This window comes from Bombina bombina, chromosome 6, assembly GCF_027579735.1.
Source record: "Bombina bombina isolate aBomBom1 chromosome 6, aBomBom1.pri, whole genome shotgun sequence".
NCBI classification, from domain to species: Eukaryota; Metazoa; Chordata; class Amphibia; order Anura; family Bombinatoridae; genus Bombina; species Bombina bombina.
In genome coordinates, this window is record NC_069504.1 from 1,043,917,623 (window position 1) to 1,043,944,292 (window position 26,670).

General features: G+C 38.5%; 1 protein-coding gene across 1 annotated transcript in view; it reads right to left on the reverse strand.

Annotated features, from left to right (window-relative positions):
• Positions 1 to 26,670, reverse strand: part of OVCH1 (ovochymase 1) — a 173,544-nt gene that overhangs the window by 13,204 nt on the left and 133,670 nt on the right. Inside the window, exons 30-32 of the mRNA XM_053719672.1 lie at positions 26,380 to 26,605; positions 26,095 to 26,255; positions 14,268 to 14,363 (exon numbers count right to left, since the gene is read on the reverse strand). Coding sequence (XP_053575647.1) covers positions 14,268 to 14,363; positions 26,095 to 26,255; positions 26,380 to 26,605 — 483 coding nt within the window. The remainder of the gene's footprint in view (positions 1 to 14,267; positions 14,364 to 26,094; positions 26,256 to 26,379; positions 26,606 to 26,670) is intronic.

Below are 26,670 nucleotides of genomic sequence, written 5' to 3' on the forward strand. Positions count from 1 at the left end.
TTGGAAGTGGTTACGATCCCTTAGTTTTCTATTACTACGTTGTAGAGATGTGTTTGGGGAAGTTACGCCTGTGATGGGCGGGGCTTAGTTTTGTGCGCTTCCTCTTGGTTATTGCGCAGTCCTAAGCAGACAGGAGTGGATGCATATGTGGCTCTACTAACGCATGTCTTTCTGTAGAATCAGACAAGCAATTGTAGCGCTTTTGTGTTCCTGAAGTGGCCGGATCGTTAGATGACTACAAGAGTTCCGGTCCGGGAGTGATTCTGTTGGCAGGTAGGTACCTCAGCAGAGTTGCTGAGGTATATAGGTGTCTAAAGTTATTTTTATTGTACTGCTGGGGTACGTTTTTTCTGTAGTAAAGAGAAAGCGGTAAAAAAAGTTGCAGTTTTAAAATTCAAAGGCACAGTATAGTTTGTTTTTTTCCTCAATTTCTCTGTCAAATTTGTTTCCTTAAACAATTTGATTAGCCTTGGATATGTTTTTTTCTTATTTAATATAAAGGGGTTACTTTTATGATCTCTTAAAGAGACAGTAAAGTTTTTTGATTTTTGTTTTTTCTTTTTGTACTTTAGTATGGACATAGGAGCCGTGCAAAATGTTACTTGCTCCATGTGTTTGGATGCTAATGTGGAACCACCAATCCATTTCTGTCCTTCATGTATTGAGAGGGCTTTGAGTTAAGGAAAAGATATTTCATGAACAAATTTTTTCAAAAGGTGGATGCTTCTCAGGAATCTAATGAGATTCAGAGTATGCCGCAGCTTTCTCCCCAAGTTTCCCAAGATTTAACGCCCGCTCAAGCAGTGCCTTGTACTTCTACTCCAGTGACTGCTGGAGTTACCTTAAGACATAGCTGTGATTAGGTCTTCTACAATTTCTGATGCGTTCTCTGCTTTTCCTATGTTGTAAGGCAAGCGTAAGAGGAAGGACAACAATATTGTCAGTGAAGTTTTCTGATGCAATGGTGGCAATCTTGGATGTACCCTATCATGGAACTGAGTCGGAGGGTATGGAGGTTCTCTCAGAAGGAGAAATCTCAGATTCAGAAAGTTCATTACCTTTGACTGATTCGGAGGTTGTATCTTTCAGGTTTAAACTAGAACACCTCCGCCTGTTACTCAGGGAGGTGTTGGTGACTTTAGACGACTGATTCTACAGTAGTCATCGCTCCTGCAAAGTCGAGTAAATTGGACAGATATTTTGAAGTTCCTTCTTACGTTTTTCCAGTACCAAAACGAACTTCAGAGATTTTTTCCAAGGAATGGGAGAGACCAGGTATTCCTTTTTCCCCATCCCCTATTTTCAAGAAGATGTTTCCTATAGCGGACGCTATCAGGGAAACTTGGCAGACGGTTCCTAAGGTGGAAGGAGCTATTTCCACCCTAGCCAAGCGAACCACTATTCCCATTGAGGATAGTTGTGCTTTTAAAGATCCCATAGACAAAAAGTTGGAGGGTCTACTTAAAAAGATTTATGTTCACCAGGGTCTGCTATTGCAGCTGGCTGGGTGCATTGCTACGGTCACTAGTGCAGCAGCTTATTGGTTTGATGCTCTGTCTGAATCTCTCAGAACTGAAACCACTTTAGAGGAGATCCAAGATAGGATTAAAGCTCTAAAGTTGGCTAATGCCTTTATTACATATGCTTCTCTGTAAATTACTAAATTGGCGGCTAAGAGTTCGGGGTTTTCTATCCTAGCCCGCCGAGCTTTATGGTTAAAGCCCTGGTCTGCGGACGTATCTTATAAGTCTAAGCTTCTGGCAATTCCTTACAAGGGGAAGACCTTGTTTGGACTGGGCCTGAAGGAAAATATTTCTGATATCACAGGAGGCAAGGGTAATCTCCTTCCTCAGGATAAGAGAAATAAACAAAAAGGATGACAGAGTAATTTTCGTTCCTTTCAGAATTTCAAGGGGAATTCTCTCTTCCTCCTCTAAACAGGAAGGGAGCTATTCGCAATCTAAGTCTACCTGGAGACCAAACCAGTCTTGGAACAAGGGTAAACAATCCAAGAAGCCTGCTGTTTATTCCAAAACAGCATCAAGGGCATGCCCCCAATCCGGGACCGGATTTGGTAGGGGGCAGGCTCTCTTTTTTCGTTCAGGCTAGGGTTCGGGATGTTCAGGATCCCTGGGCGGTAGAAATAGTGTCTCAGGGATACAAACTGGAATTCAAGAATTTTCCTCCCAGAGTAGGATTTCTTCTTTCAAGATTATCTGCAAAACAGATAAAGAAAGAGGCATTCTTACATTGTGTAAGAGACCTCTCCTCCCTGGGAGTAATTGTTCCAGCACAGGAACAGGGGCAGGGGTTTTATTCAAATCTGTTTGTAGTTCACAAAAGAGAGGGAACCTTCAGACCTATATTAGATCTCCAGAGTCTAAACAAGTTTTTCAGAGTTCCATCATTCAAGATGGAAACTATTCGTACCATTCTTCCATTGATCCAGGAGGGTCAATTTATGACAGTGGACTTGAAGGATGCATACCTTCATGTTCCTATCCACAGAGATCACCACAAGTTCCTAATATTTGCTTTTCTGGACAAGCACTTTCAGTTTGTGGCTCTTCCTTTCGGGCTGGCCACGGCACCCAGAATTTTCACAAAGATTCTGGGTTCTTTGCTGGCGGTTCTAAGACCACGGGGCATTGCGGTGGCGCCTTATCTGGACTATATTCTAATCCAGGCGCCATCTTGTCAACAAGCAAGGTCCCATACCGACATTGTACTGTCCTTCCTGAGAACTCATGGGTGGAAGGTAAATCTGGAAAAGAGTTCCTTAATCCCGAAAGCAAGGGTGACTTTCTTGGGAACAGAAGTCAGGAAATCAAAAATTCTAGATACCTGTCAAGCCCTTCAGCCCAATCCTCAGTCGTCAGTGGCCCAGTGCATGGAAGTAATTGGACTGATGGTGGTGGCAATGGACATCATCCCGTTTGCTTGGTTTCACCTCAGACCTCTGCAGTTAAACATGCTCAGGCTGTGGAATGGAGATTATGCAGACTTGTCTCCTTGAATAACCCTGGAGCAGGAGACAAGGGATTCACTTCAATGGTGGTTGTCTCTAGATCATCTATCCCAGTGAACATGCTTTCGCAGACCATCCTGGGTGATTGTGACAACAGATGCCAGCCTTCTAGGGTGGGGAGCTGTCTGGGATCCTCTAAAGGCTCAGGGAGTGTGGACTCCAGCGGAATCTGTTCTTCCTATAAACATCTTGGAACTGAGAGCGATCTTCAATGTTCTTCTGGCCTGGCCTCAGTTGGCTTCAGCTAAGTTCATCCGATTTCAGACAGACAACATAACGACAGTGGCTTACATCAATCATCAAGGAGGAGCGAGGAGTTCCTTAGTGATGACCGAGGTAGCCAAGATAATCCGGTGTGTGGAGGCCCATTCTTGCCATCTGTCAGCGATACATATCCCAGGGGTGGATAACTGGGAAGCGGACTTTCTGAGCAGGCAGACTTCATCCGGGAGAGTGGGAACTCCATCCAGAAGTGTTCTCCAACCTGATTCTCAAATGGGGTCGGCCGGAGTTGGATCTCATGGTATCTCGCCAGAATGCCAAGCTCCCGAGATACGGGTCGAGGTCCAGGGATCCCCAGGCAGAACTGATAGATGCTCTGGCGGTTCCTTGGTCCTTCAATCTTGCATACCTATTTCCTCCATTTGCGCTTCTTCCTCGAGTCATTGCTCAAATCAAACAGGAGAGGGCATCAGTGTTCCTCATTGTTCCTGCGTGGCCTCGCAGGATTTGGTATGCAGATCTGGTGGACATGTCATCCCTGCCACCTTGGAGACTTCCATTGAGGAAGGACCTTCTCATTCAAGGGCCCTTTCTTGATCCAAATCTAGTTTCTCTGAAGCTGACTGCTTGGAGATTGAACGCTTAATCCTATCCAAGTGGGGGTTTTCTGATTCGGTCATAGAGACCATGATCCAGGCTCGTAAACCTGTGACTAGAAAGATTTACCATAAGATATGGCGTAAATATCTTTATTGGTGTGAATTCAAGGGCTACTCATGGAGTAGTTAGGATTCCCAGAATTTTGTCCTTTCTCCAAGAAGGATTGGAGAAGGGTTTATCAGCAAGTTCCCTAAAGGGTCAGATCTCTGCCTTATCTATCTTGTTACACAAACGTCTGGCAGATGTCCCAGATGTTCAATCCTTTTGTCAAGCTATGGTTAGAATCAGGCCTGTGTTTAAACCAATTGCTCATCCATGGAGTCTGAATTTAGCTCTTAAAGTTCTTCAAGGAGCTCCGTTTGAGTCTATGCATTCCTAAGATATTAAGTTATCTTGGAAAGTTTTATTTCTTGTTGCCATTTCTTCAGCTCGAAGAGTGTCTGAGCTTTCGGCAATTGCAATACAATTCACCTTACCTTATTTTTCATTCGGATAAGGTAGTTTTACGTACTAAACTAGGGTTCCCTCCTAAGGTTTTTTCAGACAGGAACATTAATCAGGAGATTGTTGTTCCTTCCTTGTGTCCTAATCCTTCTCCAAAGGAACGTCTTTTGCACAATTTGGACGTGGTTTGTGCTTTGAAATTTTATTTACAAGCGACTAAGGACTTTCGTCAGTCTTTTTTTGTCATTTTCTCTAGAAAACTTAAGGGTCAAAAAGCTACGGCTACCTCTCTTTTTGGCTGAAGAGTATCATCCGTTTTGCATAAGAGACTGTTGGACAGCAGCCTTCTAAAAGTTACGGCTCATTCCACTAGGGCTGTTGCTTCCTCATGGGCATTCAGAATTGAAGCTTCTGTAGAACAGATTTGCAAGGCTGCAACTTGGTCCTCTCCACACTTTTTCTAAATTTTACAAATTTGATACTTTTGTCTCGGTTGAGGCTGTTTTTGGGAGAAAGGTTCTTCAAGCAGTGGTGCCTTCCGTTTAGGTTCCCTGTCTTGTCCCTCCCTTATCATCCGTGTACTCTAGCTTTGGTATTGTATCCCACAAGTATGAAAATTGGTGGACTCATCGTGTCTTTAAAAAGAAAATTTATGCTTACCTGATAAATTTGTTTCTTTTTAGACACTATGAGTCCATGGCCCACCCTGTTCTGAGAAAGGTTATTCATTTTTGTAAACTTCAGACACCTCTGCACCTTGGCTTTTCCTAACTGCTGACCAGGAGGTGAAATCCCACAAGTAAGGATGAAAATCTGTGGACTCATGTCTAAAAGGAAACAAATTTATCAAGTAAGCATACATTTTCTCTTCATTTCCCTATGCAGCATTTGCTTCTTTTCAGAGCTTTATATCATACAGATAGTAGACGTCACCTGTTACATGTCAACGTCTATTATGTAATCCATATCATGCTCTTTGATATAGTGGATATCGTTAATTGCATATGCCTTATGTAATTTATGTGATGTACCTTGAGAAAAGGCCTTTCTTGGAACGCAACCATGCAATGTTATTATATTCTATATGTATGCCAAAACTGACCTCAATAAAAAAAATAAAAAAAATCTAAATGGCACCTGACACCCACAGTGGCTGGGGCGCTAACCACCTCCTATGAACCAGACACCAGCAGACCAGAATTTCTGTCGCCACATGGTCAGGAATGCGGAAATGGAGCCCAAAAACGTGACCATGGCAGGTCACCAGGTGAACCGTACAGTCCAAAAAAAGCACGCCCGACCATAAGTTGACATCACTTTCCAAAGCCGTTATGAACCACAAGCCATGAGCCGAAATAACACTACACATAAGCAAGTTGAATTATATAACAAAAATGATTAAAAAAAAAACCTGTTAAATAAACCCCTGCCGGAGATATTAACCCTTGATTTCAAGATACAAAAGGAGCCTCACTGAGACCCTGTGTTATAAGTTAGTCCCGCAAGGTGGTAGCCCCTCAGGAAAACATCTGTAATACAATACATTTCATGAAGAAAGTAAAATGAAACTATCTTACCGGAATCTACACCATGGAACAGGAACACGACCCTTCAAGTGCGACAGATAGTAGCATCGCTTCTGCCATGGACTTGAGAGAACAAAGCAGTCAGCGAAACTAGTCACCGTCGATTGCTTGTGGATCTGTTAATATGAGTCAGGATGGTTTCGCAGGAAGACTCTCCCTGCATCTCTGGGACTCACTGAAAGCCTGACAGGACTACTTAAAACTCCAGTCCCACGTCGAAGAGTACTACCCTCCATAAGAGACTAATCTAAAACTTCTGACACTTCTTTGCCAACCTCCTGGGACGAAAGGCAAGAATGACTGGGGGATGAGGGAAGTGGGAGTGGTATTTAGGTTTTTGGCTGGGGTGTCTTTGCCTCCTCCAGGTGGCCAGGTTCTGAATTTCCCAAAAGTAATGAATGCAGCTGTGGAATCTTTCCATTTATGAAGAAAAGCTTTTTTCAAGAATATAAAAAAAAATAATTCCACAAAATAGTTTCTTTTCCTTGAATTCTTATATTTTCAAGGTATAAATAAATACACACACTGCCTATTCCAAACCTATTTAGATGCATAATGAATACATACCTTTTACTTTGGAATACATACTTTTTACTTTGGCATAAAAGCTCAAAGTCAACTACCATTGCTTACTAGGCTTTTATATAGGTTTGTGTTTATGAAAAAAGATAACTTTGTTCAGTCCATAATGTGGATAAAAGGTTTATATTCCATTAGTGGAGGAATTTTGGGAGGTTTTTTCAAGGATATAGGGAAGGACGGGTTTCATAAAAAGCAAATATGCTTTATAGTTCCCATCAGGTTGATAATATACCATCTGCTGCAATGCCATCATGAATGGAAGGCAGCACACAGATTACCAGTGGTGCCTAAATAAACACACAAGAAAGGCACAGAGAACAAAAAGCAGTTAAACAATTGGATTTTCTGGTTTCTGTATGAACTACAGATCTATATTCACACCGCAAGAAAAGAGCGTGCAAATTGTACAGTCTTCAATGCATGGTTATTAGTTATGGGATTTGTTTTCAAATTTAAAATCTGTTCATTTTTACATAGTTTTTATGTAAATTGTATACAATATTTTAATTCAGTGTATATATATATATATATATATATATATATATATATATATATATATATATATATATATATATACACACACACACACACACACACACACACACACACACACATATACATATATACATATACACTGAATTAAAATGTTGTATACAATTTACATGAAAACTATGTAAGCGTTCCTCTATTTATGAGGGCTTAGGTCCTGATACAGTATAATTTCTCTCATTGTAGGAAGAAAACTAAAAAAAAAAAAAAAAAAAAACACGACAGCCAATTGTAGCATCTGCAAATGCTTTGCACACCATACCTGCTTATAGAGGAAGAGAATGTTTTAGTAAATATAGTTCATGGATTTTCTTATCTTATTTGTCATCCTTCCATGAAAGTAATACGCTCTCATTTATAGAGAGCCAAGAAGGAAAAAACCAAATACACCCAAGACTGACCCACACAAGGGTTATTGGAATGACAGACATCTAGAAATGTTATTTAGTTGGATTTTGTTGGTGCTATTTTTTTGATGACTATCGACCACTGTTCTAAACCCCAACCAGTGTTCCCTCTAAGGCCAGTTTTGTGTGCGGCCCAGCAGTGAAACAGTTAATTAGGAAACCGCACCCTGCAATTAGCAAACACTGCACAATGCTGGCTGCTAGATATGATTCTCTTACTAACTTTTTAACTGCTGGGCCGCACACAAAACTGGCCTTAGAGGGAACACTGACCCCAACCCCTAACAGTTTAAAAAAAAATGCTTTGCTAAGTTCTTCTACAACACTATATTTTAATACGTCTTAAAATGTATAGGCAGTTTATACAAGTTGCACATTTCCTCACTTCACTTGTGTTCCCAATTGCTCACACACATATATGGTTAGGGTAATCTCAAACACTATTAGTGTAGTCCATATGCCAACACACAAGCCAACATTTAACTCAATTTAAAGGGGCAAGAAGCTCAATTTTCTCTTTCATGACTTGTACAATTTTAAACTTTCCAATTTACTTCTATTATCAAATTCTTTATTTCTTTCATGTAGAAAGTGACGCATGGGATATACAATCCTACCAGGAGGGGCAAAGTTTCCCAAACCTCAAAATGACTATAAGTACACCCTCACAATTCAGTTTTACAAACTTTGCTTCCTATGGTGGTGAAGTAAGTTTGTGCTTGATTTTTTTGTTTTCTTCTATGATAAGCGCTTCTAAGCATTCTGAAGCCCAATTCCTCTGAGTACAGTGTTTGTCAGAGGGATGTGAAGAGAGTATCACCTATTGATTTTTTTTGATGGTTTCCCTCACTGGAAGTCTTTTCAAGGGTTCTCAGTTATCGGTCGTAGGGATTCATCTAGTACCTCCCTTTTCAGATCGACTATATACTCTTATACCATTATCTCTGCTGATAGTTATCAGTACTGGTTTGGCTATCTGCTATATGTGGATGGGTGTCTTTTGATAAGTATGTATCATTTTAAGACACTCAGCTATGGTTGGTGCTTTATGTATTTATATAAAGTTCTAAATATATGTATTTACTTATATTTGCCATGAGTCAGGTCTATGTGTATTTCCCTTTGCAGTCTGGCAGTTTCAATATGGGAATCATGTTTTAGGAAGTTGTCTTACCTGGGGTACAGTCTTTTTTCAATTTGACTTGTTTTTCTTTTTAAAACTTGCGGGCAAATTAGGCTTGCGAGGGTGCAAAATGCTGTTATTTATTGCATCATTCTTGGCGCAACAATATTTTGGCGCAAATGTGCGTCTATGATGATGCAAGTTTGTTGTTTCCTGTGTCTTACTTGACGCCAGGTTGTTTGGTGCGAAGTTGTTTGTTAGGACGCGAGTTGCGTCATTTCCGGATGTTTGTTGACGCAAAAAAAATAAATATACTTCATTTTGCGTTGTGCGTCATACTTGGCTCCAAAAAATGTAGTTTTATTTTACCCCACTTCCTATATGCTCCTTGCCTTCTTTATGCTCAGAGGGCTATGCTATTTGCTTTTTTGTCAATTTTAGCATTTGCATTTTTTCCCATTCCTGAAACTGCTATTTGTGGAAATAAAATATTTCTGTTTAAAATGTTATTTTTTCTTTTACATTTTACAAGATGTCTCAATCTGATCCTGTCTCAGAAGCTGCTGTAGGAACCATGCTGCCTGAACACAGTTCTACCAAAGCTAAGTTTATCTGTTGCAAGCTAGTGGAGATTATATCTCCAGCTGTAGTATGTAACAATTGTCATAAGCTTTTGCATGCAGAAAAGGTTTCTATTAGTGCTAGTACAGTATCTGTTCCCTCAACATCTAAACTACGTGATATCCCTGTTGATATGAAAAATTATATTGCTGATGCGATACAGAAGGCTATGTCTGCTATTCCACCTTCAAATACACGTAAAAGGTCTTTTAAAACTTCTCATACTTCCGATTAAATTTGTGATGACTGACAACATACTGATATATCCTCATCTGATGAGGATCTCTGACTCAGAAGATCCTACTTCAGACATTGACACTGATAAATCATCTTTTTTTTAAGATTGGAGTATATTCGTTCTTTATTAAAAGGGTTAAAATTCTGTCTATAAACCTCCTGTGACTACTCCTGAGATTTTTCCTGTTCCTGATGCTATTTCTGATGTGATTGCTAAGGAATGGTCTAAGCTTGGTACTTCAAGGTTTAAAAAGTTGTATCATTTGCCAGTGGCTAAATTAGAGTTTTGGGAAAAGGTCCCTAAGGTTGATGGGGCTATTTCTACTCTTGCTAAACGTACTACTATTCCTATGGAAGATAGTACTTCTTTTAAGGATCCTTTAGATAGGAAGATTGAATCTTATTCTAAGAAAAGCTTATTTACATTCTGGCTTTATTCTCAGACCTGCTATTTCTATGGCTGATGTTGCGGCTGCATCAACTTTTTGGTTGGATAGCTTAGCACAATGGGAAAATGACTGATTTGCATAGCATTGTTCGTTTGCTTCATCATGTTAAAGGGACAGTCTACACCAGAATTTTTATTGTTTTAAAAGATAGATAATCCCTTTATTACCCAATTCCCAGTTTTGCATAACCAACAGTTACAACAGCCTCTACAAACTGCCCCTTTTTCAGTTCTTTTGACAGACTTGCAGTCTAGCCAATCAGTGCCTGCTCCCAGTTTACTTCACGTGCACGAGCACAGTTACCTATATGAAATATGTGAACTAACACCCTCTAGTAAAAAACTGTTAAAATGCAATCTGAAAGAGGTGGGCTTCAAGGTCCAAGAAATTAGCATATGAACCTCCTAGGTTAAGCTTTCAACTAAGAATACCAAGAGAACAAGGCAAAATTGGTGATAAAAGTAAATTGGAAAATTGTTTAAAATTACATGCTCTATCTGAATCATGAAAGTTTATTTTGGCCTAGACTGTCCCTTTAATCATTTTATCTGTGATGCTATTTTTGATATCATCAAGATTGATGTTAAATCTATGTCTCTGGCTATTTTAGCTAGAAGAGCTTTATAGCTCAAATCATGGAATGCTGACATGGTATCTGAATCTAGGTTGCTATCTCTATAATTCCAGGGTAATAATTTGGTTCCCAGTTGGATACTATTATTTCCACATAAAAATGTCTAAGGGTAAATCTAAAGCTTCTAATCGGTTTCGTTCCTTTCATCAGAATAGAGAACAGAAAACCACTCCTTCCCCTAAAGACTCTGGCTCCAATTGGAAGCCATCTTCGAGTTGGAATAAATCCAAGCCTTATAAGAAACCAAAGCCAGCCCCCAAGACTGCATGAAGGTGCGGCCCTCAATCCAGTTCTACTTGTGGGGGGCAGATTGAAATTATTTCAAGTCATTTGGGCAGGTTCCGTTCAGAATCATTGGATTCAGAATATGGTTTCTCAGGGGTATCAAATAGGTTTCAGAATAAGACCTCCTGTGAGAAGATTTTTTCTCACGTTCCAATAAATCCTGTGAAAGCTCAGGCCTTTCTGAAGTGCGTTTCAGATCTGGAGATTTCAGGAGTAATTGTACCAGTTCCACTTCTGGAACAGGGTCTGGGTTTTTATTCAAACCTATTCATTGTCCCGAAGGAGGAAAATTCATTCAGACCAGTTCTGGATCCGAAGTTCTTGAATCAAATTGTAAGGGTCCCAACTTTCAAGATGGTGACTATAAGGACTATTCTGCCTTTTGTTCAGAAAGGTCATTACATGTCCTCAATAGACTTACAGGATGCATATCTTCACATTCCAATTCATCCAGACCACTATCGGTTTCTGAGATTCTCTTTTCTAGACAAGCATTACAAATTTGTTGTTCTTCCATTTGGCCTAGCGACAGCTCCAAGAATCTTTTCGAAGGTTCTTGGTGCCCTTCTATCTGTAATCAGAGAGCAGGGTATTGTAGTATTTCCTTATTTGAACGATATCTTGGTACTGGCTCAATCTTTTCATTTAGCAGAATCTCACATAAATCAACTTGTGTTTCTTCAAAGACATGGTTGGAGGATCAATTTACCAAAGAGTTTGATTCCTCAGACAGGGTCACCTTTTTAGGTTTCCAGATAGATTCAGTGTCCATGACTCTGTCTTTAACAGACAAGAGACGTTTGAAGTTGGTTTTAACCTGTTCAAACCTTCAGTCTTGATCATTCAGTGGCTATGTGCATGGAAGTTTTAGGTCATGGCCAAACAGGTTTTGGTATGCGGATCTTGTCCGGATGTCAAGTTGCCAACCTTGGCCACTTCCTTTAAGGCCAGACCTATCTCAAGGGCCATTTTTCCATCAGGATCTCAAATCGCTAAATTTGAAGGTATGGAAATTGAACGCTTAGTCAGAGGTTTCTCTGACTCAGTGATTAATACTATGCTACAGGCTCATAAGTCTGTTTTAAGGAAGATTATCAGGTTTGGAAAGCCTATATTTCATGGTGTTTTTCTCAAATTCTCTTGGCATTCTTGTAGAATTTCTAGAATTTTACAGTTTATTCAGGATGGTTTGGATAAAATGTTTGTCTCAAAGTATTTTAAAGGGACAAATCTCTGCTCTGTTTTATTTCATAAAAAGATTGCTAAACTTCCTGATATTGGCTGTTTTGTTCAGGCTTTGGTTCGTATCAAGCCTGTTATTAAAATCACTCTCATCCTTGGAGTCTTAATTTGGTTTTGAAGGCTTTGCGGGCTCCTCCTTTTGAGCCTATGCATTCTTTGCATATTAAACTACTTTCTTGGAAAGTATTGTTCCTTTTGGCTCTCTCTTCAGCTAGAAGAGTTTCTGAATTGTCTGCTCTTGAGAGTCTCCTTTTCTGATTTTCCATCAGGATAAGGCTGTTTTGCGGACTTATGTTACAATTCACAACCTTAGGAAGAAATTTAAACAAAGTAGGGAAATTGCTGTTCCTTCCTTGTGTCCTAATCCTTAAAATACTCTTGAAAGATCTTTATATTCTTTAGATGTTGTAAGAGCTTTGAAATAGGTCGAAGCTACTAAAGACTTCTAGTCTGTTTTTTCTGGTCCTTGGAAAGGTCAGAAAGCCTCTGACATTTCTTTGGCATCCTGGTTAAAGCTTTTGATTCACAAGGCTTATTTGGAGACGGGACAGTCTCTGCCTCAGAGAATTACAGCTCACATATTTTACAAATGAACCGAGTTTCCGGCCATCCGTTAACACAGGAAATAGTCTCTGGAACATTGTGTGTAAAAATGGCATGTCCTATGTGGACCCATAGGAGCTGTAAGATATGGCTCCATGAGTGAGATATCATCAGGAACAGTAAAATGCAACAAGCACTTAATAAAACATATCAATACAAGTTGACTCTTAATCTCAACTGAGAAGAGGATTAAGAGAAAAGAGGAGAAGATAGAAAAAGAAAGGGAGAGGAAGGAAGAGGGGGCAGCAGGTGGTTGTATAATGTCAAGTTATATTTTGCGGGAGTGAATCCTATAGGGACTAGGTATCAGAGTGTAGGTCCATGATCCATCCTCTGTTTAGGTATACTGCTTCTTCCATTGTCCTAATGTTGGAGAGGATCGCAATTACCTTACCTATTGTAGGGGTGCTCTGCTGTTTCCAGTATCTTGCAATAGCAAGCTTAGTTGACATTAGGAGGTATTTTAGTTGTTTAGCAGGTTTAGGAAAGTCTAAATGGAGTAAGTAGGTTTCAGGATCCTTATCTGTCGGGAGGGATAGGTGACTGCAGAGGGCAAAACCTTTGGACCACAATTTGTGCATCTCTGGGCAACTCCACCAGATGTGATCATCATCACCTTTTTTACCACACTTTCTCCAGCACCTGTCTGAGGTGGTAGGCGAAATTTTACGAAGCCTGTTAAGGATCCAGTGCAATCTCGTAAGTAATTTATAGTATAATTCAAAGAGGATTATGCAATGGATTACCTGTCTAGTGTCAATAGCTCTCGTCCATATCTTAGGGTCTAGTACTATAAGTCTCTTTCCCATGCCAAGATAATATGCGTCTTTTGTAAGAGGGCAATGTAGGAGGCACAAATAGTGCATTGTGAGTGGTTTATGTCCCTGCAGTCCTAGTTTCCAATGGGATTCCCATAGTGTGTTATGCGGTGCATGTTTAAAGAAGTTCCAACTATTAAGTAGTGATCTAAAGCGCATTACTTCAAAATGCATTTTCTGTGGAAATGTGCACAGCTATATTAGCTCAGAGCAAGAGGCCCAGGTGCTCCCGAAATGAAAATCTTGGATAGTCTTAATATTTAGGTTAGTCCAGGCCAGGGTATTTGAGTCTGGCAATCCTTTAAGTAGTAGTCTAGTGATGCTTTCAAAGGATACCAAAGAGAACAAAGGCAATTAGATAATAAGTAAAAAATGTATAGCTCTTTAAAAACAGCATCCTATTTGAATCATGAAGGCTTAAATTTTGACTTTACTGTCCCTTTAAAAATAAATCTGTGTGCACTCACTAAATCTGAAGCTTATCAAATGCAAATTGCACACAAGGTATTGGGAGCATGCACACACACATACATACAAGAAGGGTGGTTCCTGACCAAAAAGTTTAGGTGTGCAAACAACGACAAGGTTGAATAACAAGGTGTAAGTAGTATTGGTTTAGGGAACTAAAAGGGCACTTACTGGCAAATTCAGGGTATGTTGGACCTAGGGAGTTTCAGGGCGCTAACGTAACACCGCCAGCTCAAACTATACTTAGACAAAGACAGAACTCAATTATTTTATAATTCAGCCTTTTAGCAATACCAAATATATACTCACGATATGGATTGATAGATCCCCATCCTGCAATCAGGCAGTCAGCGTTTGTAAAGCTGTCATTTTTCTCTGGCAAACAGATGGCTGAAACTGAATCATCTGAAGGGAAAAAAAAAAAAAAAAAAAAAAAAATAGGTCTTCACATATACAAAATGGTAGAAAGCAAGACCATAATGACTCAATAGAAAAACTTTGTATACTATACAGTTCTGACAGGGACGCAATGCTAATTTTAGCACATCCAAAAACGTTTTCTGAAATACTGCACACCCTACCTACTTGGGGAGGAAGAGAATGCGGTTTTAGTATATATATATATATATATATATATATATATATATATATATATATATATATATATATATATATATATATATATATATATATATATATATATATATATATATATATATATATATATATATATATATATATATATATTTTATAGAAAGGTTTAGTAGAGGTTTTTTTTATATAGTCAAAATGGTAGGGGGAAAAACAATTTATGTAATTACTTACCTGATAAATTCATTTTTCATATTGGCAAGAGTCCATGAGCTAGTGACATATGGGAGGGGCAAAGTTCCCCAAACCTCAAAATGCCTATAAATACACCCCTCACCACACCCACAATTCAGTTTAACGAATAGCCAAGCAGTGGGGTGATAAAGAAAGGAGTAGAAAGCATCAAAGAAAATTTGGAAATAATTGTGCTTTATACAAAAAATCATAACCACCATAAAAAGGGTGGGCCTCATGGACTCTTGCCAATATGAAAGAAATGAATTTATCAGGTATGTTCTTACATAAATTATGTTTTCTTTCATGTAATTGGCAAGAGGGCTGGGTCTGAGCCAATGATAGTTAAAATCACGATATTATAACAAATGCATTTTATTCATACAGAAATAAAAACAGGTAAAAACAAGTAACAAATAATTAAAATTAAAATAATAAAAAACTACGCAAAAAAAAGGCCGAAATGTAAATACTAGCCTTGATCAGTGGCTAGAATAAAACACTCGTATTGCCTAGTTTCCCAATGACAATATCTGGATTAATAAGGGTGGAACATGTTTCGTGTTCTAAAAAACGTCTATGTGGTGTAGCAAGATATTGCTTTCAAAATTAAATAAGATCAGAATTACTTTGCTAATTGCTGTGGCGTGTGTGACATACAATAAATGTCGTTTTTATAGCAGCCTATGTGAGCAATCCTTGATGTTTGGAAAGTCTATCTGTACAAACCTAAAAAAGAAATCTAGATGTAGGTAGATTGAATCTGCTGGTTACAGCAGCGTAGGATGGTTCTGCTAGTTACAGCAGCAAATAAGATGTATATGGTGTGAGATATATCCTCACGGTTTATCTGACTTTTATTGTTGTCCAAAACAGTGATGGTGATAAATATTCGTGAGTGATGGTTGCAAACTATAAATACAAATAAAAATAGCACACTAGATAATTAAAAATAGCGTGGGACATCAAAACAAATTCGGCGTGAATCAACAAAACAGAAAATCACAATTTGTGGTAATTGTGAGCAACGTTAAACTGTAATGATTGGCGTGAAGTATTAACGTTAAAAATGACAGACAAATATATATATATATATACTCTGTGAACACTGTGGAGCCCCTTTGTGTTCAAAAATAAAAATGAAAAAGCAAAACAAGCAAAAAACAATCTCAAAAAATAGTCTCGAAAAAATGTGAAGGTCCCTTAAACTTAAGAGCAGACCGGATGATTCAAAAAAACAGTGGCCACTGTGTAAAAGGAAAAACAATAAATGAACAGTCAATCCAACAACAGATAAGTGATTTTTAAAACTTCTGCTAGTATAAGCGTTCCTGTAATGAACAGTCAATCCATCAAATAGATAAATAAATTTTGAAACCTTCTGCTAATATTAGCGTAATGGTTCTGCAGCCGAAGCCGGGTTGGGGTTTAGAAACCGGAAGTCCTAGTCCTCTCTAGTTTCAGCGATACCTAAAAAAATAAACAGTCTTGATAAAGGTCTAGCACAGACCGAAACGCGTCGACTGGTGAGTTCTATTTCAATTTGTTATATGATTAAGGAAACTATCTGCACTATTGTATGTTTATTTTTTAGGTATCGCTGAAACTAGAGAGGACTAGGACTTCCGGTTTCTAAACCCCAACCCGGCTTCGGCTGCAGAACCATTACGCTAATATTAGCAGAAGGTTTCAAAATTTATTTATCTATTTGATGGATTGACTGTTCATTACAGGAACGCTTATACTAGCAGAAGTTTTAAAAATCACTTATCTGTTGTTGGATTGACTGTTCATTTATTGTTTTTCCTTTTACACAGTGGCCACTGTTTTTTTGAATCATCCGGTCTGCTCTTAAGTTTAAGGGACCTTCACATTTTTTCGAGACTATTTTTTGAGATTGTTTTTTGCTTGTTTTGCTTTTTCATTTTTATTTTTGAACAACACAAAGGGGCTCCACAGTGTTCACAGAGTATATATATATATTTGTCTGTCATTTTTAACGTTAATACTTCACGCCAATCGTTACAGTTTAACGTTGCTCACAATTACCACAAATTGTGATTTTCTGTTTTGTTGATTCACGCCGAATTTGTTTTGATGTCCCACGCTATTTTTAATTATCTAGTGTGCTATTTTTATTTGTATTTATAGTTTGCAACCATCACTCACGAATATTTATCACCATCACTGTTTTGGACAACAATAAAAGTCAGATAAACCGTGAGGATATATCTCACACCATATACATCTTATTTGCTGCTGTAACTAGCAGAACCATCCTACGCTGCTGTAACCAGCAGATTCAATCTACCTACATCTAGATTTCTTTTTTAGGTTTGTACAGATAGACTTTCCAAACATCAAGGATTGCTCACATAGGCTGCTATAAAAACGACATTTATTGTATGTCACACACGCCACAGCAATTAGCAAAGTAATTCTGATCTTATTTAATTTTGAAAGCAATATCTTGCTACACCACATAGACGTTTTTTAGAACACGAAACATGTTCCACCCTTATTAATCCAGATATTGTCATTGGGAAACTAGGCAATACGAGTGTTTTATTCTAGCCACTGATCAAGGCTAGTATTTACATTTCGGCCTTTTTTTTGCGTAGTTTTTTATTATTTTAATTTTAATTATTTGTTACTTGTTTTTACCTGTTTTTATTTCTGTATGAATAAAATGCATTTGTTATAATATCGTGATTTTAACTATCATTGGCTCAGACCCAGCCTTTTTTGGCGCTTTGGCAACCTCTATTATTTTCTAAATTGCACATTGACTACTAGGAGTCATATTTCCAAAGCTAAGGTCTTTTTCTAGGTAGGCGCTCAGTGTACCCCATTGCATATGTAATTGGCAAGAGTCCATGAGCTAGTGACATATGGGATATCAATACCCAAGATGTGGAGTCTTCCACTCAAGAGTCACTAGAGAGGGAGGGAAAATAAAAACAGCCATATGTTGCGGAAAAAATTAATTCCCAACCCAAAAAAATAAGTTTATTTTCATTTTTGAAAGAAAAAACTTAAATCAAAAAGCAGAAGAATCAAATTGAAACAGCTGCCTGAAGAACTTTTCTACCAAAAACTGCTTCCGAAGAAGCAAATACATAAAAACGGTAGAATTTAGTAAATGTACGCAAAGAGGACCAAGTCGCCGCTTTGCAAATCTGATCAACTGAAGCTTCATTCTTAAAAGCCCACGAAGTGGAGACTGATCTAGTAGAATGAGCTGTAATTCTCTGAGGCGGGGCCTGACCCGACTCCAAATAAGCTTGATGAATCAAAAGTTTCAACCAAGAAGCCAAGAAAATAGCAGAAGCCTTCTGACCTTTCCTAGGACCAGAAACAGAAACAAATAGACTGGAAGTCTTCCTGAAATCTTTAGTAGCTTCCACATAATATTTCAAAGCTCTTACCACATCCAAAGAATGTAAGGATCTCTCCAAAGAATTCTTAGGATTAGGACACAAGGAAGGGACAACAATTTCTCTACTAATGTTGTTAGAATTCACAACCTTAAGTAAAAATAGAAAAAAGACGTCCGCAAAACTGCCTTATCCTGATGAAAAATCAGAAAAGGAGACTCACAAGAAAGAGCAGATAGCTCAGAAACTCTTCTAGCAAGAGAGATAGCCAAAAGGAACAACACTTTCCAAGAAAGTAGTTTAATGTCCAAAGAATACATAGGCTCAAATGGAGGAGCCTGTAAAGCCTTCAGAACCAAATTAAGACTCCAAGGAGGAGAAATTGATTTAATGACAGGCTTAGTACGAACTAAAGCCTGTACAAAAAAGTGAATATCAGGAAGTATAGCAATCTTTCTGTGAAATAAAACAGAAAGAGTGGAGATTTGTCCTTTCAAGGAACTTGCAGACAAACCCTTATCCCAAACCATCCTGAAGGAACTGTAAAATTCTAGGACTTCTAAAAGAAAGCCAGGAGAATTTATGAGAACACCATGAAATGTAAATCTGTCTCTATTAAGATTTATTATAGAGTTTGGAAGACTTACGAGCTTGTAAAATAGTATTAATCACTGAGTCAGAGAAACCTCTATGACTTAGAACTAAGCGTTCAATTTCCATACCTTCAAATTTAATGATTTGAGATCCTGATGGAAAAATGGACCTTGAGATAGTAGGTCCGGCTGTAACGGAAGTGGCCAAGGCAGGCAACTGGACATCCGAACCAGATCCACATACCAAAACCTGTGTGGCAATGCTGGAGCCACCAGCAACACAAAAGACTGTTCCATGATGATTTTGGAGATCACTCTTGGAAGGAGAACTAGAGACGGGAAGATGTAAGCAGGTTGATAACACCAAGGAAGTGTCAGTGCATCCACCTGAACATCCCTGGACCTGGACAGGTATCTGGGAAGTTTCTTGTTTAGATGAGAGGCCATGAGATCTATCTCTGGAAGCCCCCACATCTGAACAATCTGAGAAAACACATCTGGATGGAGAGACCACTCCCCTGGATGTAAAGTCTGGCGGCTGAGATAATCCGCCTCCCAATTGTCTACACCTGGGATATGCACCGCAGAGATTAGACAGGAGCTGGATTCTGCCCAGGCAAGTATTCGAGATACTTCTTTCATAGCTTGGGGACTGAGTCCCACCCTGATGATTGACATAAGCCACAGTTGTGATATTGTCTGTCTGAAAACAAATGAACGGTTCTCTTTAGCAGAGGCCAGAACTGAAGAACCCTGAGAATTGCACAGAACTCTAAAATATTTTGAGTTTTCCAAACCCCTTGTGCTGTTAGAGATCCCCAAACAGCTCCCCAACCTGAAAGACTCGCATCTGTAGTTATCACAGTCCAGGTTGGGCAAACAAAAGAAGCCCCTTGAACCAAACGATGGTGATCTATCCACCATGTCAGAGAGTGTCGAACATTGGGATTCAAGGATATTAATTGTGATATCTTTGTATAATCCCTGCACCATTGATTCAGCATACAAAGCTGTAGAGGTCTCATGTGAAAACGAGCAAAGGGGATTGCGTCCGATGCTGCAGTCATGAGACCTAAAACTTCCATGCACATAGCCACTGAAGGGAATGACAGACTGAAGGAGCCGGCATGCTGCAACCAATTTTAAACGTCTCGTCTGTTAGAGACAAAGTCATGGACACTGAATCTATCTGGAAGCCTAAAAAGGTGACCCATGTCTGAGGAATCAAACTTTTTGGTAAATTGATCCTCCAACCATGTTTCTGAAGAAACAACTTTAGTTGATTTGTGTGAGATTCTGCAGTATGTAAAGACTGAGCTAGTACCAAGATATCGTCCAAATAAGGAAACACCGCAATACCCTGTTCTCTGATTACAGATAGTAGGGCACCTAGAACCTTTGAAAAGATTCTTGGAGCTGTTGCTAGGCCAAATGGAAGAGCAACAAATTGGTAATGCTTGTCTAGAAAAGAGAATCTCAGAAACTGAAAGTGTTCTGGATGAATCGGAATATGAAGGTATGCATCCTGCAAGTCTATTGTGGACATATAATGTCCTCGCTGAACAAAAGGTAGAATAGTGCTTCTAGTCAGCATCTTGAAAGTTGGTACTCTTACATAACGATTAAAAATTTTTAGATCCAGAACTGGTCTGAATAAATTTCCTTTCTTTGGTACAATGAATAGGTTTGAATAAAAAACCCCAAACCTTATTCCTGAGGAGGAACTGGCATGATTACCCCTGAAGACTCCAGGTCTGAAACACACTTCAGAAAAGCCTGAGCTTTTACTGGATTTACAGGGATGCGTGAGAAAAAATCTTCACAGGAGGTCTTACTTTGAATCCTATTCGATACCCTTGAGAGAGACAACGCTCTGATTCCAATGATTTTGGACAGATTTTATCCAAAAATCCTTGAAAAACCTTAATCTGCCCCCTACCAGCTGAGCTGGCATGAGGGCCGCACCTTCATACGGATTTAGGGGCTGACTTTGGTTTCCTAAATGGCTTGGATTTATTCCAATTTGAGGAAGGCTTCCAATTGGAAGCAGATTCCTTGGGGGAAGGATTGAGTTTTTGTTCCTTATTCTGACAAAAGGAACGAAAATGGTTAGAAGCCTTAGATTTACCCTTAGGTTTTTTTATCCTGAGGCAAAAAAACTCTTCCCCCAGTGATAGTTGAAATTATAGAATCCAACTGAGAACCAAATAAATTATTACCTTTTTAAAGAAAGAGATAGTAATCTAGATTTAGATGTCATATCAGCATTCCAAGATTTAAGTCACAAAGCTCTTCTAGCTAAAACAGCTAAAAACATGGATCTAACATCAATTTTGATATAAAAAATGGCATCACAAATAAAATGATTAGAATGTTGCAGTAAGCAAACAACGCTAGATATGTCAGAATCCAATTCGTGTTGCGCTAAATTTTCCAGCCAGAAAGTTGATGCTGCCGCAACATCAGCCAAAGAAATAGCAGGTCTGAGAAGATGACCTGAATATAAATAAGCCTTCCTTAGATAAGATTCAAGCTTCCTATCTAAAGGATCCTTAAAGGAAGTGCTATCTTCCATAGGAATAGTGGTACGTTTAGCAAGAGTAGAAATAGCCCCATCAACTTTGGGGATTTTTTTCCCCAAAACTCTATAGATTTTGCTGGTAAAGGATACAATTTTTTAAACCTTGAAGAAGGAATAAAAGAAGTACCTGGCTTATTCCATTCCCTAGAAATCATCAGAAATAGCCTCAGGAATGGGAAAAACCCCTGGAGAAACCACAGGAGGTTTAAAAACAGCATTTAAACGTTTATTAGACTGAACGTCAATAGGACTGGTTACCTCAATATCCAAAGTAATTAACACTTCTTTTAATAAAGAACGCATATACTCTATTTTAAATAAGTAGATTTGTCAGTGTCAATGTCTGAGGAAGGATCTTCTGTTTCAGATAGATCCTCATCAGAAGAGGATGAATTATTATGTTTGTCATTTGAAATTTCATCAGCTAAATGAGAAGTTTTAAAAGACCTTTTACATTTATTAGAAGGTGGAAATGCAGACAAAGCCTTCATAATAGAATCAGAAACAAATTCTTTAAAATTTACAGGTATATCATGCACATTAGAAGTTGAAGGAACTGCAACTGGCAATGTACTATTACTGATGGAAACACTATCTGCATGTAAAAGTTTATCATGACAACTATTACAAATGACATTCGGTGGAATAATTTCTACAATTTTACAACAAATGCACTTAGCTTTGGTAGAACCGATGTCAGGCAGCAATGTTCCAGCAGAAACTTCTGAGACAGGATCAGATTGGGACATCTTGCACAATGTAAGAGAAAAAACAACATATAAAGCAAAAATTATCTATTTCCTTATATGACAGTTTCAGGAATGGGAAAAAATGCAATAGCATAGGCAAGAGGCAAACAAACAAGGGGTATTGAAATAATGAAAAAAGTTTGGCGCCAAGAATGACGCACAACGTAACGTAAACTCTTTTTTGGCGAGTTGACACACTTTAGTTGACACTTGCGTCACTAATGACGCCGCCGTGTGAAAGGTCTCGGCGTCACGTATGAAAAAAAAAAAATTGCGACTAGAATGACGCAATAACGTTTAGCATTTGACAAACCCGCGGGCCTAATACCCGCAATTGTAAGAAGTAGTCAATTGAAAAAAGACTAAACCCCAGGAATAAATTTCTTAAAAATGTTTACATTCCCAAATATGAAACTGACAGTCTGCAGAAGGAAATGAACCCGACTCATGGCAAATATAAGTGCAATACATATATTTAGAACTTTATATAAATGCATAAAGTGCCAAACCATAGCTGAGAGTGTCTTAAGTAATGAAAACATACCAAGAGACACCCATCCACATATAGCAGATAGCCAAACCAGTACTAAAACAGTTATTAGTAGAGGTAATGGAATATGAGAGTATATCGTCGATCTGAAAAGGGAGGTAGGAGATGAATCTCTACGACCGATAACAGAGTACCTATGAAATAGACCCCCGTTAGGGAAATCATCGTATTCAAATAAGTGATACTCCCTTCACGTCCCTCTGACATTCGCTGTACTCTGAGAGGAATCGGGCTTCAACAATGCTGAGAAGCGCATATCAACATAGAAATCTTAGCACAAACTTACTTCACCCACCTTCATAGGAGGCAAAGTTTGTAAAGCTGAATTGTGGGTGTGGTGAGGGGTGTATTTATAGGCATTTTGAGGTTTGGGAAACTTTGCCCCTCCTGGTAGGATTGTATATCCCATATGTCACTAGCTCATGGACTCTTGCCAATTACATGAAAGAAATTCTAATTTTAATCAGTAATATTGTAAAAAAGTTAGAATGGGCTTTAAAAGGGGACAGTAGTATATACTAGATTTTTCTTTGCATAAATGTTTTGTAGATCAATTTATATAGCCCATCTGGGAGTGTTTTTGTAACAAAACAAAAACAAAAAATTAAAAAAAATAGTGTCTGCGTCTAAGGGTGCAAGGAGGAATCAAGAAATGGAAAGAAATCCTAAAAAAGAGAGAAAATATAAGAAAAAGGTAGAAATAGTATGTAAGGATTCCTTGGCCAGTACTTCCTATTCAATTACTATCTATAAATTAGATATTAGACCACCAAAGGGTAAAAACATCAAGGACACAGCAAAAATTAATGAGCACACACCTGTAAGTTCAAAAATTGTTACTTTATTAACTACCATAATCTAGGACAGCAAAACTTATTATGCATACCCTAACTCAATAAAAATGTTAAAACAAACCTATGGCCATAGGAAAAAGAACCAAAACAAAAATAGTATAAGACAGTCCAGCAATGTCCATGCAATAACTATTAGTTGTAGAAATCCAATATAGCTTGTGGGCAACAGATGATTAAGACAGTTCATGCACACATAGCCGTTAGTAAATTTGAGCAGTTCATGCAACAAACAATGTATCAAGCCGATTTCCACGTATATCAATGCTGTTATCACAATAAGCTGCAGGTTAGTAATGCGATTGTTAAGAGAACAGTTCAAGCGGATTGTATCACTTCATGTATTAAGGCAATTCACAAACAGGTACACAGTTCTATATATGGTGTATCGTAACTGTCGGGATAATCCTACTGAGAGCTATACTCTCATCTAAGGGTCCCATATAGGATCTCACCACCTCCTTAACTGTGCTGTCATCCTTCCATGTGCAAAAAGTGATATCCGTCGCTTAAGATCCGTTTCTCTGTTGCGGCTAGACCTGCAGACTGTCTGGTTCCTTTCCGGGCTGGTTTGCAACACAGCAGATCCTTCACTTACTCGGGTAAGCTACCCCGAGTCATGTAAGAGACACGTAACACGTGTTTCGCCGCTAGGGACTTCCGGTGCGGCTTCTTCATGACGTAACAGTGCTACAGATTACTCTTCCTCACTGAAATTTATACCCTGTATACAGGAGGCCTGGGCAATCTTTTTTCCTCCTCTAAAGGTGTATCTGTCTCTGATTAGACCAATCGTAAGGGATGCAGGCATATATATTAAAGTTTTAATTAAAAACAGTACTCCTGCCAATAAGTTTGTTATTAATTTGTCTTATTCCTAGTTATGGTAGTTACTTTCACAATATATTTACACAAAGCAGCATATTTCAATGTTAATGTTGTGCATAACAGGTGTGTGCTCATAAATCAAACAGCTCAGAATTTGCACTAATTATACAGCGTAACCTATACTATTGTCTTAACTATGGTATTTGTAAACATCCAATTATATTTACCTATTTATATACAGAGAGTTACACCACCAGTCAACTAGGGATCCCTCAATTATTTTACAAATAACATATAATGCATTGTTCTGCAAATTCTGAGCTGTTTGATTTATGAGCACACACCTGTTATGCACAACATTAACATTGAAATATGCTGCTTTGTGTAAATATATTGTGAAAGTAACTACCATATCTAGGAATAAGACAAATTAATAACAAACTTATTGGCAGGAGTACTGTTTTTAATTAAAACTTTAATATATATGCCTGCATCCCTTACGATTGGTCTAATCACAGAGACAGATACACCTTTAGAGGAGGAAAAAAAGATTGCCCAGGCCTCCTGTATACAGGGTATACATTTCCGTGAGGAAGAGTAATGTGTAGCACTGTTAAGTCATGAAGAAGCCGCACCGGAAGTCCCTAGCGGCGAAACACTGGTTACGTGTCTTACATGACTTGGGGTAGCTTACCCGAGTAAGTGAAGGATCTGCTGTGTTGCAAACCACCCCGTAAAGGAACCAGACAGTCTGCAGGTCTAGCCGCAACAGAGAAACAGATCTTAAGCGACGGATATCACTTTTTGCACATGGAAGGATGACAGCACAGTTAAGGAGGTGGTGAGATCCTATATGGGACCCTTAGATGAGAGTATAGCTCTCAGTAGGATTATCCCGACAGTTACGATACACCATATATAGAACTGTGTACCTGTATGTGAATTGCCTTAATACATGAAGTGATACAATCCGGTTGAACTATTCTCTTAAAAATCGCATTACTAACCTGCAGCTTATTGTGATAACAGCATTGGTATACGTGGAAATCAGCTGGATACATTGTTGCATGAACTGCTCAAATTAACTAATGGCTATGTGTGCATGAACTGCCTTAATCATCTGTTGCCCACAAGCTATATTGGATTTCTACAACTAATAGTTATTGCATGGACATTGCTGGACTGTCTTATACTATTTTTGTTTTGGTTCTTTTCCCTATGGCCATAGGTTTGTTTTAACATTTTTATTGAGTTAGGGTATGCATAATAAGTTTTGCTGTCCTAGATTATGGTAGTTAAAGTAACAATTTTTGAACTTACAGGTGTGTGCTCATTAATTTTTGCTGTGTCCTTGATGTTTTTACCCCTTGGTGGTCTAATATCTAATTTATAGATGGTAATTGAATAGGAAGTGCTGGCCAAGGAATCCTTGCATACTATTTCTAACAATATATATATAAGCCCAACGTATATGTAGACCCAAGTCTACAGACTCCTGCTTGGCTCCCGTTTGTGTGATGGTCTTTTCATATTGGCTAATGTCTGTCATTTCTAGTTTCAGGTATGATGCGAATGTCACCGTTTACATTTAAATGAGAAACGTTGTAGCAGTTATGTGATAATTGTAGTAGCTATGCCAACAGACACATTATGGAAGTGGGAAAAGACTATTTTATATCTCCATGTAGATACAATACAAGTATATGTACAGAACTGAATTTAAAGCAAAGCCACTTCAAATATGAACAGTTGTCATCATGTACACTAAAAGCAATCTCTTACCAAATGTAAGGGGTGTTGTCAGCTCCAGCAGAGAAATATCATTATTAGGAGGAATTTGATCAGGATCATAAAGTTGATGAGTGTAGGCGTGGCTAACGAAAGCTTCTCTTTCTCCAAGGGATAAGTTGTTCTGTCCAACAAAAACTCTGTCTAACCCAACACTTAAAATATAAAACAAATCAGAGACTGTATTACATATAGCAATTGTAAATGACTTTATATGGATGAGATTTTAGCACCACTGAGTAGTCATTTGTCTGAAATTCAGATTACACAGAATTTCACCTGAATTCACAATGACCAGCAGTCAGTATCCACTTGCTGTGTATGATTGTTCCTCCACAAAAGTGCTTCTTCTTATACGTCTGAAGACTAACTATCCAGGGCCAGGACTTTGGCAGTGCAGGATACCCTGCTACCACACGTGTTTTTTTGTCATCTATGGTTAGTTTTACCATGGTGTTGGATCTGGCCTTTGGCATTGGATCTACAGATGCATACCCACATGTTTCTGCAGAAAAAAAAAATCCAATAGAAAACCACATTCTGCCACTATCACCTTCTGAGAAATAAAAT